The sequence below is a fragment of the Rhipicephalus sanguineus genome, chromosome 10 (assembly GCF_013339695.2).
Source record: "Rhipicephalus sanguineus isolate Rsan-2018 chromosome 10, BIME_Rsan_1.4, whole genome shotgun sequence".
NCBI classification, from domain to species: domain Eukaryota; kingdom Metazoa; phylum Arthropoda; class Arachnida; order Ixodida; family Ixodidae; genus Rhipicephalus; species Rhipicephalus sanguineus.
Genome location: NC_051185.1, coordinates 69,816,516 through 69,832,940, shown reverse-complemented (window position 1 = coordinate 69,832,940; position 16,425 = coordinate 69,816,516). Strand labels below are relative to the sequence as shown.

At 50.7% G+C, this 16,425-nt stretch overlaps 1 protein-coding gene across 2 annotated transcripts in view; it reads left to right on the top strand.

Moving 5' to 3' along the window:
• Window positions 1-16,425, top strand: part of LOC119372099 (solute carrier family 2, facilitated glucose transporter member 10) — a 90,255-nt gene that overhangs the window by 55,253 nt on the left and 18,577 nt on the right. For both annotated transcript variants that reach the window (XM_037642558.2, XM_037642557.2), the window contains exons 2-3: window positions 148-378; window positions 6,162-6,278. In XM_037642558.2, the coding sequence (XP_037498486.1) occupies window positions 148-378; window positions 6,162-6,278 (348 nt within the window). The remainder of the gene's footprint in view (window positions 1-147; window positions 379-6,161; window positions 6,279-16,425) is intronic.

The window sequence follows — 16,425 nt, the reverse complement described above, 5'->3', positions numbered from 1 at the left end:
TAGCGAGAAACGTGTCGGCTTGGTTTAGTCGCGTAATCTTATGAATATGCAAAGAGGTTGCTACGCCGTGCTGTATGTGTGCTCAGTTGCGTCAAATTTAGGTCGCATTTACAGATTTCGATTGTTCGTTTCTCTTTCTTGCCACAGCGGCCACTCCGAAGTCCCAGTCCGTGCGCTGTGATCTGCAGCCGCCCAAGTTGCCAGGCAACAGCGAGAAAGAACAAGATGGAAACCAAACGCAGACTACCGATGCAAAAGCCCCGGGCGTCTCGAGCCAGTCTGCGGCCGGAGCCAAAGCCACTAACGGTGGTTTTCTTCCAGTCCTCCTGGCGGCGTGCATCGCCTCCCTGGGTGGCATCCTCTTCGGATACGACTCCGGTAAGTCAGGCTACAGAAACAATCGTCGATAATCGAACTGCCCTGTTCATTTACTTAACTTGCTTATTTTTATTCATTACTATGGCTCATTACCCCAGCTCCTCGACTAAAACGTTGCGTGGAACAAACATACGGAAAGCGCTGCGATATGCCAGCCTTCCAATCAGGTTAGATGACAGGGCGAGTGCCCTGAACAGATGTTTGTCCAGGGTTCGAATGGCGCACTAGATCGAGTTGTAAGTCAACAAAGAAGCCTCCTTCATGGGAAATCCCCATAGACATCATTTGGTGACTTCGTTTGTAGCTCTGCACTACAAACAGGTGGATGAAAATCTTTCACTGAAATGAAATATTAATCGAGTTGTTACATCGTCATGGTAGCTACAGGGCGGCGCGTTTCCATATCCCATATCGGTTGCCTTCACATGCGAAAGGGTCACGTGACCTTATCAGAAACGCAATTGGTGGATTGCCACGACGCTGTCGACTCTGGCAGTGGCAATGGTGACGCCGGCAAATTCCTGAGAATCGCGAAGCGGCAAAGCGTATAGGTTATACTTCACCTTACACTGCAGTTCACGTCCGACTAACCAACAAACTAGCAATGTATAGTTTGTCAGTTGTTGATTGAATATTAACAAGACTAGATGCTATGGTTTGTAGTAGTCACTCGTGAAATTATGGTTGTCCACTAATCAAGGTTATACCATTCGTGATGTCGATTAACCATTATGTTTACGCGTAGCCGAATAGCGATATTGTACGTACTCTTGTGCCTTCCGGATAAAAGTTAGTAAACCAGCACTCTTCCAGTCGTCGCCATTACCTTTTTTGTGCTCAGTTTTTTTTTTCATATTTAAGAACGGCGTGCTGATTCCTCGCAAGTAGTCCCTCACACTAGCGTACTGAAAAGAACTTACAGAAACTTAGAAGTCGAGGGACTGGCCGAGTTAGCGATGGAGCCTACAACGTTTTCGTCATGGCTTAGCGTCCATCTACTGCCGATGTCGTCAGGTATTGCGTGAGCTCCTTCTAGCACGCTCTCAGCAACATCCCGGACACCCCAGCGCATACTATAATGCAACGTCAGGGGGGATGTCCCCAAAGAGCCGGTTCCCGGTCGTGCCACGGCATTGTAGAGCCTCGAACGCTGCGAAACCTCAGCTGACGTTACGTAACCATAACTACCAGGTTACGCAGCCACTTAACCATCAAGACGCGCACGTGCGAGAGCTCGCAAAGCGATAAAATGCACTCGTAATGTAAGTGACAGCGACCTGGACCTTAGTGTAATGACAGGACATTTGCCGTCCCGTCTAATCTGCAACCTCGACGGCTGCGAAAGAAGGGTTCGCTGAGTTTTCCCTCTACGCTTCTCGGGTCCCTCCAGAATTACTCATTCGGCTTCGCTTTTCTGCGATCTGTTTCCAGATAAGTGGAATAAGTGATCTCGTAACAGAAGTTAAGCGATGTAGTTTTGCATACCAATCTTCCGGGTGTAGGAGTCAATCATGCAGTTACCTTGGCCTTGACCTTGATGCAGTTACACTGAATTTCGCAATTCGTAAGAAAAAAACAAACAGAAAAGCAAGTTACGCCACATATAAGGAAGTCTATAAGGGACCCACTTTAAACTGCATCGAGGTGGTCGGCGCAGGATTCGCTAATCGTAGGGTTTTGCCCACTCAAGCAAAGGACAAACAAGGTAGAGGCGTGACGTCCACATGTGCTCAGGGTCTCGGCCAAGTGCGGACTCGTTACGGCATCAAAGGTCGATCTTTGAGAGACGTGATAATCGCATAGCCGCCGCGCACACGCTTTCGAAGTGATGGGATCGCGCGCTCTTCAATATTGTGTAGCGGCGAGGGTGGTTAAGGCAACGGAGGGCCTCGTTTCCCTCGCCATTTAGCTTTCGCTCGAATGGACAGATTGCTGTCGAAGATGTTTGTCCATGGCCGCCGATCGTGTACACAGTCGGCCACTTAAAGCTTATAGATATGCGGGCACAAGCTTTCCGGAAGCACTAATCGGCCGTCTCCTGATTTCCTCTTTCCCATTCCCTCCCTCACAAAGTCAGTGGTGTTTGTACGACGTGGTAGACATGCCAGTACCTGTTGGGGCCGTTTATGCCCGAAGGGGCACGCCGAAAAAATAAACAAACAGGTTACTCACGTGCGCTACGGCTCTCTCAAAACGTTCCTGCTCGCATGTGATGTGCAAGAACATGAAAGCCTTGACAAGAGCGTGTTATCGAAAATATTGTTCGGTGTGTACGCGCGCTATCTATTGAAGAGGGGCGCGTTATGACATGCATTCGAGCGAGGCGGGACCGATATTAGTCCGGCGTACCTCTCAATTACGCGACTCGCGTAACCTCGGCATCGCGTTCTTTTTGTTTGTTTGTTGTTGTTATTTTTTATTTCTGTGTTCTTCCGGCATGGCTGCTCCCCGAAGGTTGTCGACGGCGTCCGTCTTGATACGACTACTATGATGCGACGAACGTCCGCATTGCTCGGCAACGCGTGCCACGAATGACAAATTGGCTGTGTTGGGGACTACATTTATCTACGCGTACGCACCGGGCATGGAAAGAATGTTTGGAGGATGTTCTTTAGACCTGTTGACGATACTTACGCTATAGTAAAAACAAATTCTAGAGTGTTACGTGCCGAAAATAAGATGCCATAATGAGCTACGAAGTAGCGGTGTATTGCGATTTATTTTCCACCGCCTGGTGTGTTTTTTTTATTATACGTTGTTTAGAAGACGTTAGCGCTTTTATATGACGCCGGCTACTCCTTTTCACAGATAATAGAATTCGTAAAAGTCACAGCAATGAAAATAATTACGCGAAAGAGCACCCAGGGAGAGTTCATGCAAGTCCACGTAGCCACGCCAAAAACAACAGAAAATACTGTCGTCACATAACACCATAGTTAACATAAAATGCCTTCCGGGTTCTTTAACGTGCACCTAAATCCAAGTAACGCTCGAGCGCCTTTGCACGTTGAGCTCAGCAATATGCGGCCGCCGTGGACGAGATGAGAATCGGCGCCCTTATTAGTAACACCTTGGCCTTGAAGTCACCAGGGTGTACGTGTGCGCGCTAATGTTAAGAATGATTAATTCGCGTGGCTAGTTAGCGTCCCGAAGCTGCGCGGGGATTTATGGGACTCGTAGTGTTGAGAATCTCCGCGTCAAATTTCTCCTGATTGATGCATCGCTCATTCTACCGCAGTAAATTTGCCCGGCTGCGGTTCTCTGACGTACCCGTAATGTACCGCGTGCAAGTCACCTTGCGGTCCACTCTCCCATCGAAACGCTACCACTGCGGTTGGGACCCGAACTCACGACCTTGATCTGCGACCTCCTAGCTCTTTACTTTTCGCCATGGTCTTCCCCACACGACTGCTGTCTTTCGAGCTAAACATGGACACTTCCTTACATTCATAGAAAATGTTTCAGTTCCGCATTTCAGTTTCTTACGAAATGAATTGCACAGTGGATGTTTGCATGCACGATGCTTAAATACTGCGTCCGAGAGTTGACGTTGCGTGCACCCGCCAAGGTGGTCTAGTGGTCATGGTGCTTGACGGCTGAACCGAAGGTCACGATATCGAATCCCGGCCGCGGCAGCCGAATTTCGGTGGAGGCGAAATGCCAGAGGCCCATGTGCTTAGGTTGAGGTGCACGTTAAAGAACCTCAGGTGGTCGAAATTTCCGGAGCCCTCCACCACGGCGTCTTTCATGATCATATGATCATGATCGTTTTTCTGTATGTTTTCCAGAAATAAAATTTGTTCATTCATTCATTCATTCATATCGTCATTTTGGGACGTAAAACCCCAACAATTATTATTACTGACATCGCGCGCGGCCTTGGCCGCGCCTATAGTCGCTAGACTAATAACGTGTATTTAGGAAGGCGTACTTTTCGCTTCTTCCTGCCTCTCTGCCCGACCCTTGAAGCAAATGGCATCAACGGAAGCGGTATTCACATGCGTGTTTCCATATCCTAAAAATTGCGATAGCGCGGAACTTCCGGTCACGTGACCTGAACAGAAACGTGACGTCAGTCGTAGAGCGGCACGTCTCTGTCTACTCTGGTTCCGGTAGTGTTAGTGGTGCTGGCAAAATAACGAGAACCGCGAAGCGCCACAGCGTAGGTTACTGACCCCCCCTGTGACGCGGGTCAACCACTGACACTGACAAGGTATAGCGACACTTATGCAACGCCAGGCAGAACCTTTCCCTTTCATTCAAACATTACACGGTTGTGGTATGACGTCATTCGTGACGTTTATGTTGAGGTCACGTGACTCTACCGCATGCGATGGCAACAGGGTGTTCCGTCATTGATGTGTACATATGTTTTCGCAGAACATTTCTTGTTCGATAAATCAGTCAATCAACAATCATTTTACTTCGCGTTGTTTACAGCGCCAGCCACATTACGAACGCAAGGACAATAACAAAAAGCTGCTGTGTACAAAGCTTGACATAGTTCTGGGCAGCCAAAACAAAAACACACATATGAATAAAATGCATAAGGATACGTTTTTAGCTCGTCTATACAACTTTATGGCATTACTAAAGAAAAGCAAGAACCGAGTATCAGTCTACAAAGGTAAGAAAGTGCATCGAAAATATTCCGTGTCATTTACGAAATGCACCGTTCGTTTTTGCAAACGACGTTGCCTCGTGTAAAGATATCAAACAATGTTGAACATAATGCGCAGTTCTTTTCTTTTTTCAGTTTGTTGTGGAGCTCCCAAAAGTAAATAGCATGGACATGTTTTGAATGAATGCAAACAAAAATTATTTTGCTGCTCTGGGTCTCCGCATCGTCGTCCTTTTATTCGTTCCCCTTTTATTCAATGCGCCAAAACGTGCGGAAGAATTGCTGACCTCAATGTATGTTTTCCATAATTTCAGTCCTTTGTTGTCTAGCAAAGTTAGAAGATGTACCAAAGATTAAAATCACAAATGACATTCCTAGATGAACAGCCACTCAACGGCCAAATAGTGTTGAAAGCGGATCCCTCCTCGATTCCGAATCAATACTTCTTTACCGACAGGTATCAGCTGGGTCGCTGAAAATGTGGTCCGTTTATATTGACTGCGAATTTGTCTTCGATATGCAGAAGAACGCCCGTAATAATGTTTTTCAAAGCCTACAGTAATTCCATAAACAAATATTTCCCCTGCGTCTGTGTATTCCTGTGTATTTGCCTATACATGTTATAGCTGCTGCTGTCAATGTTGTTCGTATGTTTCATTTTACCTGCTCATGCTGAAGCACGCTAAACACAAGTTATACTTGTCCCTGCATTACGGTTGTAATAGTATATAGCTTAAGCTTGCCTGTATGTTCCCGTGCGCTACGCATGCGCACATGCTTATATTCATATGGCGTCACCATACTTTCTTTCACCCACCAGAGACTATATTTACAAAGTTCTTTTTTGTTAAGTCTATTTTTTTCTTGTTATTGGCCAACGACACGTTCAACGTCACGATCGGCCAATGACGTGTTCAACATCAGGATTGGTCAATGACATTTTCAGCGTCAATATTGGCCAATGACGTACTGAACCTCAGAATTGGCTCAAATTTAGCCTTAGAACTTGTGAACACGGGCCCGAACTTGTGCGCCGCAGCACAATTCTTTTTCTGTGTGCTTTGTCAAGCCGATCTGAGGCGTTATTGGCTTCGTGTGGGGACAATATTTCGGTGTCAAATTTTAAGCCGGATTTGTTTTGTTTTTTTTTTCTCCTTCGCAGGGATAATATCTGGAGCTCTGCTGCAAATCCGGGAGATCTTCGACCTGTCCTGCGTCGTCCAGCAGCTGGTGGTGGGAAGCCTGTTTCTGAGCGCGTTCATATCCTCGTTTTTCGGAGGTGAGTCTGTGGCTGTACAGTTACCTAGCTTACGATTACTAACCTCGCGATTGAACGCAGTTATAGTAATCAACTGCAGTCAGTTAACGATTACTAAACGCATGGGCTGCTCTAATCTGTAGCATCCGCAGAGAAATATTCTAGCCTGTGTAAGGTACCTTGAGGAATAATATTTGTTGGGGTTTAACGTCCCAAAACCACGATATGATTATGAGGGACGCCGTATAGTGGAGGGCTCCGGAAATTTCGATCACCTGGGGTTCCTTAACGTGCACCTAAATCAAAGTGCACGGGCCTCAAGCATTTTCGCCTCCATCGAAAGTGCGGCCGCCGCGGTCGGGATTCAATCCCGCGACGCAACACTTCTGTTGCTACAGGCTACAACGGCGGTCATGCGCGAAACAATGAAATGCAACAATCAAATGTTACTACGTGTAATGAAAGGTGACCTCGATAAAAGATGAGATCGCCATATCAGAAACGGCTGACTGCTGACGACCCCACGATCGAGAAAGCATCAGTTATTTCAAAACGGTGCATACATGCACCTTCGAGGGCCCAACTTGTGTACTTACACCCGCATTTCTGTACACTCACCAGCGCCGGGTTTTTTCGTGAACAATGCTGTCGGCACCGAAATCTTTAACTCGTAAAAAGCTTCGCTTAGAAAGGAGCGACTGTGAGTACTGTATCCTATACACACTAGTAGAGCTGTACGCAGCTTTCCCTACCGTATTACAAACGTATGCCGTTAAAAAAAAAACAGTGAAGTTGATGTACGTGTTTAAACTTTGACGGCGCTGACATCGCATACCACACACTTTTAGGAGCTGGCTCGCCAGGTTCTTCTTAAGCTGGGGTGTAGTCCAGCGCCGTAACCTGCATCCATCCATTCAAAGCGTCGTGGAACGCGAAGAGGAACGCTACGCGCGTCGTGTCTTCCCTCTAGCCTGGCCGTTAATGCTCACAGGGCGAGCGGGGAACGCGGTCGACAGCCAGGCGAGCGTCGGACAGCTATTTTTAGGGCCACTTTGTCGTGCGCGTCTCGAGGGCAGTTTTCAAATTGAAAGAACATTAGGAGCGTTGCGTCTGCAAGTGTGGACAATGGAGAATCAGACGCTCTTAGATATCATTCTGTATATAAAGGCCCAACCACATGCACGCGATTTTCGAGCGATGGCGACGAGTGACAGCGACGAGCGACATGATTTGCTGTCGCGGAGGGCCTTCCATCGCCGTCGCGTGTCGCGTCGCAGGTTTCTGGAAAACAAAAAAAAAAATCGCTTGTCGCCCGGAAGTGAGCATGACGATTTCCGGCAACATGGCAGCATCTCTGACCCTCGCTTCGGTTGCAATTTGCTCTTGTTGCTTCTAATCGGCGCGTACTTCAAGGAATGCAAGTTATAGACTACCTTCTTTACAGCCCCGTCTCACGCGAAGAGCGAGGCAGCGGCTGTATTTTGCCGTTAATTTTGATCGACGGTTCAACGGTTCGTTTTGATGTTTCTTTGGTAGCTTGCTGCATTTTTGGTAGCTTGCTGCAATGTCAGCGTCGTCGAGTGAGGTGGCCCTTCTCCTTGCGGGGCGGCGATGTGAGGCGCTGCTGCTTTTCTTAAACGTTGCACAACAGCAAGAGGAAACGTTTTAGAGATGCGCCTCGTGGACTAACCCTAACATAACGAAGCTTGCAAAGTGCGACGTATTAGGCTAGATAGCGTATAAGTAGCGTACCCTTCCGGCCGCCCCCTCAAGATCACAGCAGATACTATACTGTCGCGGTTAAACATAAGATTGCGAAAAAAGAGAGTCACGAAACGCTTTTATGCCTTCCTTATCTCACACAAGAGAATAATAAATTTGACATGTTGTCATTCATCTACTTTGTAATTCTTTTTCGCAATTTACCTGCATGCACGCAATAGTTTTCAATCGAGCAACCGTGCCACTTTGTCGCGAACATGTGGGTGCTCCCGTCGCGACGCGACAGCGCGGCGGAGCCCGTTTGTCGCTGTCGCTCGTCGCCGTCGCTCGAAAATCGCGTGCATGCGGTTTGGCCTTAATTGTAAATTGTGTATATAGTTCATCAAAACTGTAAATTAATAAAACATTATGCATATATGTATGTATAACAAGGTGTGCCACGTCTTAATATTGCCGCATGGTTGTGTGAGCACCAACGGGTAGAAGAGGACAAAGAAGTTCGCTCTGAGCCGCTTCTTGGCCTAACCAGCCCAACGTGCAGAACAGCACAAGGTTCTCGTCATAAGTGTGACAAGATTGGTGGAGGAGCTGGGTACGACGACTCACGACTCACCCCATGCACAAGACCCCGCCCGGTAGCCGAAACACAAGCCCTGTGCCCGTGAACACTCCAGTTCACAGAGCAAGCCGCCGCCAACGAGGCTTACCACCGGAGGCACCGGAACAGCCTACTGACACAGTGACTATGACTTCACCTCAAGCCGCCATGGAAGTTCCTACGTCTTCTACGCCGATCTACTGCACCGTTCAGAATCCGCTAATGCCTAGTCCATTTCACGGAGAGCTGTTTGAAGATGTAGATGACTGGCTGAGTGAGTTTGAACGTGTCGCAGCGATCAATTACTGGGATGACGCCGCAAAGCTCCGCAACGTCTATTCCTGCTTAAAGGACGGCGCCCGAACATGGTTCTTGAACAGAGATGATGTCTTGACATCCTGGCGCGAGTTCCAGCATCGCCTCTTGGAGACCTACAGGAGCCCCGACCGCCGCGAACGTGCTGAACGGGCACTGCAAGCACGCATTCAGATGCCAAACGAGACCGTCACGATGTACGTGGAGGACATGACACGGCTTTTCAAGCGAGCGGATCCTGCAATGCCAGAAGAAAAAAAGCTGCGCTATCTTATGCGAGGTGTGAAGGAGCAGCTTTTTGCTGGTCTGGTGCGGAGTCCTCCAAAGAGCGTAGCCGAGTTTCTGACTGAAGCCGCAACGATGGAGAAAGTTCTTCATCAGCGGTCTGCCCTATTCGACCGGCAAGTGAATACCGCATCGTCTCCCGAATTTCGCGCCACCCTTGGGAGCAACAGCATTGAATGGATTCGCGAAATCGTTCGCTCTGTCGTCCGCGAAGAAATTCAGAAGCTGTACGGGCCGAGACAACCAGAGGTAGGCTCCATCGCCAGTGTTATCCGGGACGAGGTCCAGCAGGTGCTGCACAACCGGCACTATCAACCGATGCCTACCAATGTGGAACCGGCTCCTGTGTCCACTGATATTCGGAGCCGTACGTATGCCGAAGCCTTGCGCATGCCGGTCTCTTCCTTGCCGGTCGCTAGCCCCGCAGTCCCGATTCAGATGATGCCGCCAGTTGCCATTCAATCAGCACACGCTGGTTTGGACATCGACGGTCGCCGTGCACCAACGCGGAAGTCTGATCTCTGGCGTACGTCGGACAGAAGACCTCTCTGCTACCATTGCGGTGAGGCCGGTCACATCTACCGCGAATGCCCGTACCGACAGCTGGGACTGCGCGGTTTCGCCATTAATTCGCCTCGTCCCCAAGTTGGTCAGAGGCCAAGGGAGATTGAAGAATACCTCGCCCAGCAACGTGTACCCTTCGCACGACGTCAATCGCGGTCACCATCTCCACGGCGACCCGCAGCCATTGGGCCACGTTTCGGGGCGACGGCACGGGGACGTTCCCCAAGCCCTCGTCGGGAAAACTGAAGGCAGCGACCTTCGGGGGCGAGGTCGCTGGGACTCAAAGTGCGGAAGACCTCCCATCGACGCTTGCGCGAAACGCCGAGGACATTAAATCCCCGTTTGAGTGCAGTGCCAGAGAAACGCCGGAATCTACATCTGAAAACCGTGACCGAGTCTCGCTCGACATTCCTGTGCTGATAGACGGTCTTCAGGTCAGCGCATTGGTGGATACGGGTGCAGACTATTCAATTATTAGCGGAAAACTGGCCTCTAGTCTTAAGAAAGTGATGACGCCATGGAATGGAACACGTATTCGCACAGCTGGAGGACATGTTGTTACACCATTGGGTCGCTGTACCGCAAGAGTGAAAATACGTGCGTCAACATTTGTGGTGACCTGCCTCGTCCTCCGCGACTGTTCTCGTCAGCTCATCCTCGGCATGGACTTCCTTCGCGAGAACGGCGCGATTATAAATCTCCGCGAACGAATGGTGACCTTCTCGACGCAACGCGCAACAGATCGAGACGCCGATAGCTGTCGTAGACCGGCGCTGCGTGTTGCTGACGAAAGCGTGACGCTGCCACCACGAGCGACTGCTTTTATAGAGGTCACTTGTGAAGATCTCCGAGACGGTGACGCGGTTGCCGAGAGCAACCTATCACTCTTGCTGCTTCAAGGTGTGTGTGCAGCCCGAAGTCTTGTGCGTGTTCGTGACGGACGGTCACAGGTACTTTTGACGAATTTCAACTTCGAGCACCGGCATCTTTTCCGCGGCACCACCGTGGCCTATGGAGACCCTGTAGCTGACGTCACGGAGTGCTTCGCGTCCGAGGAAATGAATGATGGTGACAGGTTTCTGAACCACATCGACGTCAATTCGAAGCTTTCGGACGAGAGGAAGGCCGCACTTCACAACCTTTTGAAGGAATTTCAATCTTGCTTCGCCTCTTCGTCTCGAGTCGGTCAAACGCCCCTCACGAAGCACCGAATTATTACCGACGATGACGTTCGCCCAATCAGACAGCAACCTTACCGTGTTTCTGCTAAAGAACGCGAAGCCATACAGACACAGGTAAAGGAGATGCTCGACGATGGTGTTATTCAGCCGTCCAGCAGCCCGTGGTCCTCGCCAGTCGTTTTAGTTAAGAAGAAAGACGGAACGCTCCGATTCTGCATTGATTACAGGAAACTCAATAGCGTCACAAAGAAAGACGTTTACCCGCTTCCACGGGTCGACGACTCTCTCGACAGGTTGCGACACGCCAAGTATTTTTCATCGATCGATTTAAAGAGCGGCTATTGGCAGATAGAGGTTGATGAGCGAGACCGAGAAAAGACAGCGTTTGTAACTCCAGATGGGCTTTATGAATTCAGAGTTCTTCCTTTCGGCCTCTGTTCTGCTCCAGCCACTTTCCAGCGGATGATGGATACCGTTCTCGCTGGCTTGAAGTGGCAAGCCTGCCTTGTATACCTCGACGATGTGGTCATCTTCTCTGAGAGCTTCGAAGAACATCTCAAGCGCCTAAGAATGGTTCTGGAAGCCATTCGTTCTGCTGAACTCACGCTAAAACCTCAGAAGTGCCATTTCGGGTATGAAGAGCTGAAATTCCTGGGACATGTCGTGAGTGCGGATGGAGTTCGGCCCGATCCAGAGAAAACTGCAGCCGTCGCCGCCTTCCCTGTTCCGTCAGACAAGAGAGCAGTGCGACGTTTCCTCGGCTTGTGCGCGTATTATCGTCGGTTCATTGCCAACTTCTCGAAGATAGCCGAACCGCTCACGCGACTCACCCGAGATGATGTACCCTTTGCCTGGACTACAGAACAAGAGGCAGCTTTCGCAGAGTTACGGCAGCGAATGCAAACAGCACCTGTTCTAGCCCATTTTGACGAGGACGCTGCTACTGAAGTACACACAGATGCCAGCAACGTCGGACTTGGCGCCGTCCTTGTACAACGACACGGCGGCGCTGAGTATGTCATCGCTTACGCCAGTCGTACACTCTCCCGAGCCGAGGCCAACTACTCTACTTCAGAAAAGGAATGCCTCGCAGTCGTGTGGGCGACGGCAAAGTTCCGACCTTACCTCTACGGCCGTCCCTTCAAAGTGGTGACTGATCACCACTCGCTGTGCTGGCTGGCCAACCTCAGAGATCCGTCTGGCCGTCTCGCTCGATGGAGCTTGCGCTTGCAGGAGTTCGACATCACGATTGTGTACAGGTCTGGGCGCAAACACGAAGATGCTGACGCGCTTTCTCGAGCACCTGTGGGGCATCCCGATATGGACTTAGAGGAGGCCGATGCTTTTCTCGGAGCAGTCAGTGATTCTGACTTCATGTCAAGACAGCGAGCAGATCAAGAATTGCGCCCTGTCATCGATTCCTTAGAAGGCCGAAACTCCCACGTTCCTCGACACATTGCTCGCGGGCTGTCATCATTTTGTCTTAGAAGGGGCATCCTTTACAAGAAGAACGCGCGAGGTAGCGACAAAGCCTTTCTCCTCGTTGTCCCAGCCGACATGCGTGATGACGTCCTCCTTGCGTGCCACGACGAGCCCACGTCAGGACACTTGGGCTACTCGCGGACTCTCGCCAGGGTGCGCCAGCAGTACTACTGGCCACGACTATCGGCTAGCGTACACCGCTACGTGCAAGGCTGCCGCGAGTGCCAGCGTCGCAAGACGCCCCCTGTGAAACCCGCGGGCCTTCTCCACCCGATTGCACCACCGCGGACTCCATTCGACCTTGTGGGAATGGACCTTCTAGGACCCTTCCCTTTGTCGTCCACCGGAAACAAGTGGATTATAGTGGCGACCGATTACTTGACCCGTTATGCCGAGACAAAGGCGTTACCCCGTGGCACGGCGTCTGAAGTCGCGAAGTTCTTCGTGCACCACATCATCCTGCGGCATGGCGCGCCATCATGTGTGATTACGGACAGAGGGACGTCATTTACGGCACAAATGATGGAAGACATTTTTAAACTGAGCTGCACAAGTCACCGAAAAACAACAGCTTACCATCCACAAACAAATGGACTGACGGAAAGACTTAACAAGACCATAGCAGACATGCTCTCAATGTACGTGGACGTACACCACAAAACCTGGGACGAGATCTTGCCATACATCACGTTTGCGTATAATACGGCGACGCAGGAAACAACGCGATTTTCACCTTTCCGCCTTGTTTACGGACGCAACGTGCAAACCATGCTCGATGCTATGCTTCCGTGCGATAACAGCGATGAACTTGCTCCAGACGCCGAGCAATACACCCAGTACGCCGAAGAAGCTCGTCAAGTGGCTCGCGTAAACATCAGTCACCAACAAGACGCAGATGCACGACGTTACAACCTTCGCCGTCGAAACGTCGCCTACCACCCTGGCGACCGAGTGTGGGTGTGGACACCTGTCCGACGACCAGGCTTGTCTGAAAAACTTCTGAGCCGCTATTTCGGACCATACAAGGTTCTCCGACGTGTCAGTGACCTCACCTACGAAGTATTTCCGGACGGCGCAGTGTCTTCACGTCGACAACTTCGGCCCGAAACCGTGCACGTCGTACGACTCAAGCCGTACTACACACAGTAGCCCTTGTGCTTTCGCGCTACTTCTGTTACCGTGTGACTCCTGTGGTTGTTTTCTTTGCATTTTTCTGTTTGCACATGGCGCAAGGGTCGGTGCGTCATCTTATTTTCCCTGCGGTTACTGGTACTCAGGATCTGGTTCTCTGCGTCTGTGCGTGTTGTAGTTATTCTTTTTCTTTTACAAGCATCGAGTCGATGCTTTTCAAAGGGGGGACTAATGCCGCATGGTTGTGTGAGCACCAACGGGTAGAAGAGGACAAAGAAGTTCGCTCTGAGCCGCTTCTTGGCCTAACCAGCCCAACGTGCAGAACAGCACAAGGTTCTCGTCATAAGTGTGACAATATGATGGTAGACTTGTACGGAAGTTTCGCGGGTTTTCCCGATCTTCTCCACTTGATCTTCTCCGAGCCAGCTCCTCAATCATCCATCCTTCACTTCGTCGATACGGCAGATTTTTTAAACGCATTTCAATGTTCACAGTGAGCGCATGACCGGTGTCATTAGGTTCAGGCAGAACGCGCCACTCTTCTCCAATTAGTAAGCCAGTTCCATCGGTTTTATATGCAGCAGTGTAGCAACTAAAAGTCATGTCGTGTACGTGTTAGCGCATTATATTAATCCATGGCATGCCCTGTTAGACAAGAACCGTAATTTGAGAGTTAGATCGTCGCACATTTCAACTTAGTTGACCGTAAGTACGCTTCCTGTGGCTTCCCATTCGTCCATTGTCGTCGTCGTCCTTGCGCAGCAAGCACGGTGATCTGTATAAGCTTACATTCTTGCGAACAACGAACATTCGCGAGGTATACTCTAATGCTGTAGAGTGATTGTGGTCATATGTGCGCTGTCTCCTTCTTCCTTTTCAGCTTATTCTTCTAGTGCCCACTCCCCGCCTCCGAATGTCGTGCTGTTTCTATCTCTCTCCCATTTGCTACTTATCTTTCTAGTGTTTACATTAAGGCTTTTTCATGTATATATGCTAGAGTTGTAGCCCTCGCAACACACGCCTTACCGACAAAAATTTGAGGACGCCTGAGCTTCTCCTCAAGAGTAGAACGCGGTAGTATAAGCGGGCCGCGCTCGCATCGCCCTCTCAGTCGCCTCGGTTCTCTCCTCAGTCGACGCCCCAAAAATGCCGCCAGGAAAGGAGCGTCTGTGCGAGTGACACAGGCCGTTTCAAACTATCCTAGAACGCCTACTGCGAGTGCAGTTGCGAAGTGCTCACAACGCCATAATTCTTCCTTTTGCGAATCATCGAAGTACCCGCTAAGCGTCCGCGAGGCAATACGAGAACCTACGCAGCTGCTCACTTTGTTGATGCTTTTGCTGCTGATGATGATGATGATTAAATATGTCTGAGCGCTTTGGAATGGGTGGGTCTTTTGAACCCCTCACTCGTCGTGCACTTCGCAAGTCTTGAAGACGTGCTCGACTTGTGCAAGAGCGCCTTCCAGTGGGTCGTTCTCTTCTCTGAGAGCACGCTCCTCGTAGCTTTGGCACAGTGTGATGACCTCTCGAGCGCCTTCCAGTGGGTCGTTCTCTTCTCTGAGAGCACGCTCCTCGTAGCTTTGGCACAGTGTGATGACCTCTGCCACAGTGCGAGGGTTTTTTGCGAGCAGCATGGTGAAGGCATCGTCGTCGATGCCTTTCATAACGTTCCGGATCTTGTCGGACTCAGACATTGTCGCATTGGCTTTCTTGCACAAGTCGAGCACGTCTTCAATGTAGCTCGTGAAAGACTCGCCGGCCTGCTGGGCTCGTTCACGTAAACGCTGTTCGGCTTGCAGCTTGCGAACGGCAGGGCGGCCAAACACGTCGATGATGGCGGTCTTGAAAGCCGACCACGTAGCGAAATCGGATGCGTGGTTGTTGTACCATAGCCCGGCAAACCGATGGCGCACTTCCGACAACCGCCCGATCTGCTTTGCGTGCGGTTGCGCCGGTCACGTCGCCCGCTATTGCAACCGCGTGCAGCCGCCTCGAGTCGGATCAACCGTCACCAACCAGTCCAGCCGCCCGTATTATGACCCGCTGCCGCCTATGTCACCGACGTCACGCCCAGGTCCGTCTACCCGTCGTTCACCATCCCCACGACGCCGCTCACTGTCACCGATGCGGCCTCGTCCGGTCGCACGAGACCAGGAAAACTAGTCGTCGCAGTCCAAGAGGCAAGGGCTGCGACGCTATCGAACAGCCAAAGCCCTCAGCAAAGCCCATCAAACGTAGTAGACGTGTTTGTAGATGGTGTGCGCACATCGGCCCTTGTAGACACTGGAGCTGCCGTTTCCGTTATGGACGCTAAATTTAGCCGGCTGCTACGAAAAGTGATGACGTCACTTTCCGGGCTCTCCCTCCGTACAGCCAGCGCTCACAGTATTCACCCGACAGCGGTGTGCACAGCCCGTGTCATGATTCAGGACGCTCTGTACGCCGTCGAATTCATCATAATTTCCTCATGCTCTCACGACGTCATCCTCGGATGGGATTTTCTCGCCCGTCACGCCGCCGTAATTCGTTGCGCACCAGCCGAAATAGAGCTCTCACCATTCTCAGATTTGACGCCGGCGGACAGTCCACCGGCTGCGACCAAGGTACTCGTCAAACACGACACCACACTTCCTGCAAACTCGTCAACGGCTGTCTCAGTCTGCTGCACCGGTTTCGCCGACGCCGTTGCACTCCTCTCTCCATCTGACCGCGTCTTCACTAGAAAAGGCTTGTTGGTGCCATTTGCGACCGTGCAAGTCATTCAGGGCGACACCGATATTTTTGTTACGAACCCATCCCCGTACATTGTTAGGTTGGTGCGAGGGGAATGTCTCGCCAGAGCTGAAGCCCTCGAAGACGCACAAGTTATGGACGCACCGGGTGACACG